Source organism: Photinus pyralis, unplaced genomic scaffold (assembly GCF_008802855.1).
Source record: "Photinus pyralis isolate 1611_PpyrPB1 unplaced genomic scaffold, Ppyr1.3 Ppyr1.4_LG9, whole genome shotgun sequence".
Taxonomy (NCBI): Eukaryota; Metazoa; Arthropoda; class Insecta; order Coleoptera; family Lampyridae; genus Photinus; species Photinus pyralis.
The window spans coordinates 18,502,272-18,511,406 of record NW_022170878.1 but is presented as its reverse complement, the minus strand read 5'-3'; the positions used below and the strand labels follow the sequence as shown (position 1 = coordinate 18,511,406).

At 41.2% G+C, this 9,135-nt stretch overlaps 1 protein-coding gene across 1 annotated transcript; it reads left to right on the top strand.

Moving 5' to 3' along the window:
- The first annotated feature begins 210 nt into the window (after positions 1-210).
- On the top strand, positions 211-9,028 carry LOC116181015 (adhesion G protein-coupled receptor E4-like). Its single transcript, XM_031501228.1, has 9 exons — positions 211-589; positions 6,359-6,700; positions 6,748-7,137; positions 7,182-7,390; positions 7,432-7,649; positions 7,904-8,083; positions 8,133-8,387; positions 8,438-8,597; positions 8,645-9,028. The coding sequence occupies exons 1-9, from the start codon at positions 446-448 to the stop codon at positions 8,970-8,972; spliced, it is 2,226 nt and encodes a 741-aa protein (XP_031357088.1). The 5' UTR covers positions 211-445; the 3' UTR covers positions 8,973-9,028.
- The last annotated feature ends 107 nt before the right edge of the window (positions 9,029-9,135 follow it).

The following is a 9,135-nucleotide window of genomic DNA, read 5'->3' as shown; positions in this document are numbered from 1 at the left end:
GTATAAACGGCAACGTCGTCCTCCAAAAATCAATTAAATATTCGGTAACGAAGACTCGTTTACGTCTCGTGTAGAACTATTCACTTTCACTCTTGAGCGAGACGCGTAATACCACTCTGACGTAGCACGAAGCGAACGTTTTTTTGCGGGATTGATGAATGTGTGAAATTCCCTGTAAATTTTTAAATAGTCATATCAGTTCCTCGTGAAAGGTGGGGCATTCCCCGGTATGCGTCTGAGTCAAACCGTTCTCCTCCTCCATTCCGCTCTTATCATTTCAGAAGTGGCTTCGAGTGGTGCATTAGCGATTATTTGTGAATGTGTGTCAAATAATTTTAAAACAAGTTTGTGTGGTGATTGAACCTCGGCTCGGGCTCGTTGCTCACGTACACTGCGAGACCCGGCGAAGAACGCGAATTTGTTTCCCAATCAGTGAGTGCTGAAGATGAACGCGTTTCGCGCTCTTTTTCTGTTCGCGTGTGCGTTAATTTCGCACTCGTCCACGCAAAAAGCGTCGTCGTCGCCGCCGCTCGCCGTCGTTCCGCTGCAGACCGATGAGAATAGCGCCGACATTGAAACATCGTCCACTGTAAGTTATCCGTTTTGTGTACTCTCTGCTGAGATTAAACAGACAACTCCCAAATTAGTCCGCTAAGTGATGTTGCGAGTTAAAGCAGGCACATGTGGAACATGCAAATGTTGTTAGATAATTAGTTTATCCTTGTAGATATCGCACGTAAGTATTACATTGTACGGTTTCCGGTAGCGTGACAATGCCAACCAAATCATCTTTCACATAAAACGTAATTTGGCTCTCCTTCGTTTTTTAGACTAGATGATGTTGGGGACAGTTTCCACATTACTCAAGTTCCAACCCCGATGGATCCTTTATTTGTTGTCTCAAATCCGGTACTGGTAGTTCATTTACCCTAGTTGTATCGTATTTATCTTAATTTTGCTAGCTCCGGTTCTAAGAAGGGCGCCCTCTACGTTAACAAAGTCTGATAAGATAGATGCAAGAAGTGGGTCAAAAACAATGTGCGATGGACTAAGTGGAAGGTGAATAAGGATCTCTTCAGATCGTACAAGCTATAGGAAGCAGTTATGGGAGTTCCTCAGGATAGTGTAGTGGGTCCTTTACTCTTTTTGTTATATGTTTATGGCCTATCACTTTAAACTGCAAATCATTACCTGAAAATGAGTTGTTCCGTTAGATTAAAATTAACCGAAAGCTATTAGATCATAAACAGATTCGTATTGTTCACCAATCAATGAGACAAGTGGCCGATTTTAAGTTACTACGTACGTCAGGATCTTTGTGTCATTCGGAAAATTAAACGACGTTACTTGTCGTCAAAGGCGATTACTATGCCTGCTTTGAATCAGCAATCAGGTATGGAATCATAGGCTGGTGACAAAGCGTCTAAACGTATCTTTCAAGTTGATACCATTAACTTGCTTATTTTAAATGGACCACCCTATATATACTTCAATTTATTGGATCTTTCGGAAAAATTCAGGTCAGGTTTTCCTCTGCCTATTGTCATTATTGTCAACTGTTTTTATTATATTCGTATTATTTCTCACATTGCGCCTTTTTCGCTAAACGTCCCTAGCAGAAGAAAAAATTCAGATGGGTGTTCTAAATTTAATGGCCAATTTAATCGCTTTCAAGGGTAAAGAAGTTGTTTTTTCATTCAAATTGGACACCTTTCTTTTCCTATCTTAGGAATTAGGGAATGCCTGGCGCATTATGTACCTACTGTGGGGGTAGTGTGGAGCTTGCACTCAGTAAATCCTCTTTCCCTACTGCCCCCGCCGAGGGTGGACTCTGTGGTGTCACCAACGTATTCTTCCTGCTCCTAGTCATTCCGCTCTTTCGCAACGATCGAGATACCGATAATATAGTGTGTGGTGAATATCCCAAAGATACTGGGCCAGCATCGAGACGCCATCAAGTCCATAACAGATTAGTCACCGGCAGAGCTGGGCAGAATACTTTCAAAAAGTATTTGAATACTAAATAGTAAATACTTTACACAAATCAAAGGTATTTGAATACTAAATACTTTTACGTCCAGCACAAGCGAATACTAGATACAGATACATTGAAAAGTATTCAAATACTTTAAAAAATAAGTATTCAAATCTTTTAGAATGTATTAGAATACTTTCAAAGGCATTCTAATACTGACAAAGGTTTTCGAATACTTTTTATAGTATTGTCATATATAATACCATAAGTAGTCGAAGTATTGTCGAATATTTTTGAGGTGCTGTCACGAATGCTAGTTACGCTGATTAATACCACGAGCGCTTGCGCGAGTGGTATTAAAAAGCGTAACTAGCATGAGTGGAGCAGCAGCTCAAAAATAATCTACAAATACTTCGACTACGAATGGTATTCGGAGGACTATTCAACGAATCAAAAGAAAAATTAAGCATAATTACCTACGCGAATGTATTTCCATGACAACAACAAACGTCAAAATAAATTATGGAAGTTGCTTTTCATTTTGCTATTGATTCTATTCGAACTTTTGTGCTCCAAGCTAATTCGTTATGAGTGATTAAATTAAAAGATGTGGTGATTAGTCGGTTGTCGAAATTGATTAACAAACTAAGAAGAATGTTCCGGTTAATACGACAAAATTTCGCGTCATTTCACTGGTGGAAGTTTGACAAATGTCATTGAATAATCGCATTGAATTGTCGCTGAAATACCACACGTGAAATTATCACTTATAATTGCACAAGAGGTTTGTATTTTACCGAGTAAATTTGGGTTGTTTAGGTAATGAAAATCTGTTGCCTAGCAATTAGACGAGAAAAACTGTCAACTAATAAAAATGCGACACCGCAGGTGGAGCATTTTTAGGTTGACAGTTTTTCGAGTTCAATTGCTAAAAGGAAACAGATTTGAGTTGCAACAACCCAAATTTACTCGGTTTAAATACAAACCTCGAGTGTAATTCGGCAGGACAATTTAACGAACAAGAAATTCACCAAGCTAATCAATTATTGACAGACGTCAAGCTAGTCATATGGGAAAGGATAATGCGATAATTGGTTCGAAAATGAATAGTGAAAAAACCACTAGTGCATTTGTCGCTGGAAAAGATGCAGGTAACTTTTGCCGCTGTCAAAGTGACAATTGCACTGCGGCTTATGCGATTTTTTATACATGAGTTGAATTGTCGCTGAAATACCACACGTGCAATTATCACTATAATTCGTTCCCATTGGCGCAGCAATTTGAAATCGAGACATTTCACTGGTTGAAATCTGACAAATGTTAGATGAATTGAATAGTCACTCAAATACTTTAAAAATCCATATTAATTAGTGTGTGGTCTAATGGCTGTCGAAAGTATTACACTAATTTTTGTTTATTGAAAAATGTTAGTCGCTATCGATTTCGGACTTTCTCTCGTCCATCATCAGGCGTCTTAATACTACTTACTACTGCCTTTTTTTGAGGCACGAAAAAAAAAATTGTCTCAGATCGACACGGAAAAAAATTTTCTTATAGAATGTGGCCTGTAGAATCCATAATTTCAAACAGTTCCAAGATTGGGCTACTAGTTCAAAAGTTACAGCCCTTTGAATTTTCTTTCGAAATTGGTTTCTAGTCTATAACTTTTGATTGAGAAGTCTGATCGAAAAAGTACGAATTGTTTTGGATTCTACGCACCAAAATTAATAAGAAAAAGTGTTTTCCCGAGAAATTTTGGTGGAGTCGATTTTTGGTAAAAAAAAAGGAAGGTTAAGTATTCAAATACTATGCGAAGTATTCGAATACTAAATATTTGTGAAAGTATTTGAGTTACAAATACAAATACTGCTTCCTTAATAGTTATTTATGCATCAAGGGCCTTAAGGCGATATTTATGCCGAGGGCGACAGAGCCCGAGGGCCTCCGGCCCGAGGGATTGTAAGTCGCCCGAGGGTTAAATATTGAGTAATGCCTGAGGTGCATACAACATTTTATTTTTCATCGTTCCAAAGAATGCATTTCCAATATACAAATTATTGTTTGCCAACATTAAAGTGCTTCATACGAATCAAGTAGCATCTTTTTTATTACATAATATGACTCCGTCAATCAATTTGACAGGCCGTTTGAGGGCATAATGAGATGACAATCCATTATGCCCTCGCATTATGCCCTTGGGCGTAATAGACTGCTTCATATATCACATATGACAGATATAATTGACATATAATAGGCAAATGAAAAATAAAAGTATTTAATTACAAAGTATTTGAATACTTTAAAGGACTTGAATACTAAAAAGTATTTACAAAATCGAATACTGCCCAGCTCTGGTCACCGGCGATAAAGAACGAAAGCGGATGTGACGCATTCTTTCAAAAAATTATGTACTGTTTAAATTCGTGATTTTTCTAGAAACTTTTCGTTTGCTATACAGGGTGTCCCACGAAGAAAGGGGATAATTTGAGTACATGTTCCTTCGGTGAATTCCAGTCGAAAATGTCCTATGAATATGAGTCCTCAAATGCTTCGTTGCCGAGATATAATTTTTCTCATTTAATATAATATTAATGGGACGTAAACCATCATACTGTTATTTACATAAAAGTCAGGAAAATGACAGATTACCGGGGAGGAAAGGGGTCGAGTCAAGTAATGTCATATTATTGACGTGTTTTGTATTAAATTTTACTCGAAATCGTATTTTAATATAACCTTTCAATTTTTATATAAATCTTTTGATATCAATTGGTCAGTGATGACAGGTGTCATTATAGACATTAGAAATTTCACAAATGCCGCCAGTAAAGTGACAAGCGGCAGGAAACGTAGTCTGCTCTGTCTCTGTCATAACCATACGATTGTAGGCCGCGGTATCAGGTGTTCTGTGACCGGCATTCTCTCCTGGTGACCATAATAGGTTCCGGTTTCGCACTACTTAGGTAGAATTATTTTTCAAGGGCTTCGGTATCGGTTCCGGTTTTGTGACTTCAGTAATTTTCGGTTCCGGTTCCAGTTTCATTTCACCTATGAAGGCGTGTTCTTAGGCTTGCATCAATGGCGCCACCCAACATCCCAATTTCCTTCCCCACTTGTCCCTTCCCGTGGCTCACTCTTAATGTTACTTGTTGTACCGTTTTTCTTCTGGTCTTTGTTTTCTTCTTCTTGTCCGCCATCCACCTGGCAATTGTTCTTCCCGGAATACCCGCTTGTAAACGTCGCAAAGTTTTCTTTCCCGTAGCTTTCTGAAATCAACTGCAATAGTTTCTAGAATCTTCACGGATTCTTGTGCTAATTTCAAATCATCAAAATTTTAAAATTTTCTTGTAGCTTCCTGGAATCGAGTGTGAACCTTCTTCCACGCACTTACGAATTCATCATGCATTTCTTCGAACGATCCCCTACTCCTGGACTTTTCTCGACCCTTTCCAATATCTGTCTAGAATAAGCTGTGAATCTGCCTTGAACCTTCTTCGAATTCACTTGAAATTTACTGTGAATTTTCTTGTAGTACTCCTTGCATCATCAGATCGTCAGAGTCCCAATCCAAAATGCTCTGGAATCTTCACTGTGGATTCTTGAAATAATCTGTGAATCGTACTTGAATCGTTGTGGATTCTGCTGCGGTAAATCATCCCCAAATCGCCTAATTTACATGTTGCTTTTTAGAATCGTCTGTGAGTTTTGCAATACTATGCGGAGTGTGGCGTTCTTGGTGTGGTTAGTGCACTTATTTTTTTAATACCCCTCTTGATCACAGTTCAAGCATTTATTTTATTTCGCCACCTTTCACCCCTATCGTGAATGTTCTAGCATTTCGGACGTCCATTTACTTCCACCTGCTTTTGGACGCGACAGTGATATTCCACTCCAAAGATGCTGGCATTTTTCTAGTTCAGACTCTCATCAGCCACTATCGTGGTTTACCTGGGTCTAGTCTCTGTTGTTCTAATGGGATTAACGACAAACTTCGGCTTCTTCCCCCAAGTTCTTCAGGAAGGCCTGTTTGTTTATATGCCTGACAAAACAGACCTAGTAGACTCTTACATTGTAGTTGGATTCTACCAATTAATTTAACATGAAAAGAGTACAGGTGGTAACGCAAGCAGTATCTAAGTTAAAGTACTATCACACAAACAGACTCACATTCTAAGCAGAAGAAAAGTTAGAGCACCTCTCTTCTCCTTCTCGCATTGCTTAAGAATAAGATCTGCAGCCGGCACGAGATGAAAAAGCAACATATACAGACGAAGAATTAGGTGGCTCCTCCACGATATAAACGGTTAATCGAATGACACAGGTCAATACACTGGGTGTATGCCAAAAAGCCGAAAAATTTGTGATCAAAATCTTTTGTTTTAGGCCCCCTTTCTTCCAATCACGCTCCTTCCGTTCACTCAACTGGCCCACGGCTTACGTTCCGGCCCGATAACAATAATCGACCCACGGACGTTTTTCATTCAAGACTTGCACTACGATGGTAAAGGTCCCGACGCGCATTTTTGGGTGGGAAAGGGAACGTGGCCCTCCGGCGATGGTATTTTGGTACGAAACGAGAACCAGTCCTCCTTGCCCTTGCCGGCGTATACAGGGCAGAACGTGACAATAACGCTTCCCGGCTCCCTTACCTACAACAAAATCGATTACCTGGCGATGTGGTGTATAACTTTCAAGCACAACTTCGGACACACCTTTATTAGAAGGGTACGTCTGCGCTCGTACTTTGGCAAAATCCAATAGTGCACTTTCAGAGACCATCGACAGAATACGGGGTGCAACTTGCCCCCTTCACGAGACTGGCGCACGGTTTACGATCGGGTCCCATCGTGGCCGTCGACAAAAAGACCTTCTTCGTGTCCAACCTGCACTACGACGGTAAAGGTCCCGACGCGCACTTTTGGGCGGGAAAGGGGCCGGAACCGTCGACCGATGGCGTCTTGGTGCCCGACGAGAACGGCTCGAGCAAATCGCTCTCTGAGTACACCGGCCAGAACGTCTACGTCACTCTCCCCGGCGAACTAACGACCGACTCGATCGACTACTTTGGACTGTGGTGCATACAGTTCAAGCAAAACTTTGGCCACACCACTATCCCGAAGAACGTCACGATACCGGAACCGAACGGAAATCCCTTGTATACGGTAAGACACCTTCAACCCGTCACCAACTCACGCTGCCCTTTCAGCACGACAATCGCCGAATAATTCGCGTCCAAAAGTGCTGCGCGCTGAACCAGGTCTTATTGGAGGGCGGTTGCGGGTCGAGCGAAGAGCGCTTTAATCCGCCGATGAACGTGCACGAGCACAATTCGAGCCATATTGACGACGAGCCGATCGCAGCCGAATCGATTGAGTTTGTGCCGTTCGTGCAGGCGATCACCTGCAGCCATCAAAAGTGAGTACAAAGCCTGAGATCTGATACTAACAAGCGTGTAGGTATCCCCTAGATCCCGAAGAGGAGTCTTTTCCGCTTATGAAGAACGGTTCTCTAATGGTACTCAACACGCAGAATATACTATCGATGGACAACTACTGCATTGAAACTGTGAATTTGGGCGACGAAGCTGGGAGCAGATGGGTAACTACCGCCATACTGTGCTTCAGTAGCGGTAACGTGCCACTTTCTAGCACATTTTTTGTAATTTACGCAGTAGGTATGTGCCTTAGACATCGTATAGGTGGTGGTCTTGCAGCATGAGTTTTTTACACGGTTGATGGGTATGCTTAAATTATTTTCCGCTTGCTTGTAATCCGCTTTATTTAAATAAACGTTCTTGGTAGATTCGTGGTTTGATTTTTGACGAGTTGTCGCGACGTAGCTGTGGGGCATGGCAAAAGGTTTGGTTCTTTGTTTTACTGCTTTCGTAGACGAATAGCATAAGATTTGGGATGACCGTCGTAATTTTAGGTATCATCCTTTCGGCAGCTGCACTAATACTAACAGCGCTAGTATTCTTAGTGGTAAAAGAAGTTAGGGACGCCAGAGGCAAATGCATCGTGTTTTATTCCAGCTCGATGGCCGTCGCCTTTATCTGCCTTGTATCCGCACAATTCTCCGGGATCGACAAGACAAGATGCAGAGTGATTGGTACGTTTACTTTGCTCCAACTGAAGATTTGCTATTGCTCATGTTTCAGCATTCATCGTCCAATTCTTCTTGGTGTCGTCGTTTACCTGGTTGACGATGGTCAGTATTGAAACTTACTGCAAAATCGTACTCCACAACAAAGAGGCGTACACTCAGGATGGGAAACGATTGCGAATTTACTTGGGAGTCGGCCTTTTGGTGCCGCTACTCACGTTGATCATTTCGCTATTGATCGACTTAATACCCGATATACCAACTACAGTTTTAAAGCCTCACTTTGGACGAAACAGTTGCTGGTTTGATGGTACTCGGTGCCGCAATACAATGCAAATTTGAACGTTGGACACTTTTCAGATAGCAAGGAGTCTTTGCCGTACTTCTACGCGCCAGTTGGAATTGCGATTCTGGTCAATCTAATGGTAGCGATACTCTCGAAAATAACACTACTCCACTTCCAGAAGACGTTGCGTGCTGATGTCAACTGGAAGACATTAGAGGGTGAACTCAAGCCGATGTAGGCTCCAAATGCAACGCGTCGAAATACAACTGTCAGTTTTACAGGTATCGATCGTGCGTCTTCCTCCTGATATTAATGACGCTGTGTTGGGTAACGGAGATAATATCCTCGGTGCTACAAAGTACCGAAGGTTTCTGGACGGCCATTGATATTATCAACTCGCTCCAGGGAGTGATAGTTTTCATAATATTCGTAGCGCACAGACCTGTCAGTAACAAGCTGTGCAAGAAACGAAGGAAAAGGGAGGACGCGGAGGAGACTCAATTTCCGCTTCAAGGCAGACAAGAGTCTTTATTAGCTAACGGTCATAGAGAGACTAACCAAGACTTTTTAACGACGTTACATAGAGTTGATAGCACTGAGTTGGAGTGACACGGGTACTTTTTAGTGTAGCTTTTGTGTCTGTGGCTTGTTTTTATTTATTTATTTTGTATATTGTTATTTAATAAAATTCAATTAATTTTAAAATTTGGTTGCTTTTAACATTGACCTGTAACCAGTGGTTACGATGTTTTCCAAAGCTAAGTGACTTTTA

What these genes read in the sequence shown, in the direction of transcription:
- LOC116181015 (XM_031501228.1), top strand. Translation starts at nt 446, where the DNA reads ATGAACGCGTTTCGCGCTCTTTTTCTGTTCGCGTGTGCGTTAATTTCG. An exon ending in GACACACCTTTATTAGAAGG is followed by an intron (nt 6,701 to 6,747) that starts GTACGTCTGCGC and finishes GTGCACTTTCAG; the next exon opens with AGACCATCGACAGAATACGG. An exon ending in TTTTGTAATTTACGCAGTAG is followed by an intron (nt 7,650 to 7,903) that starts GTATGTGCCTTA and finishes TCGTAATTTTAG; the next exon opens with GTATCATCCTTTCGGCAGCT.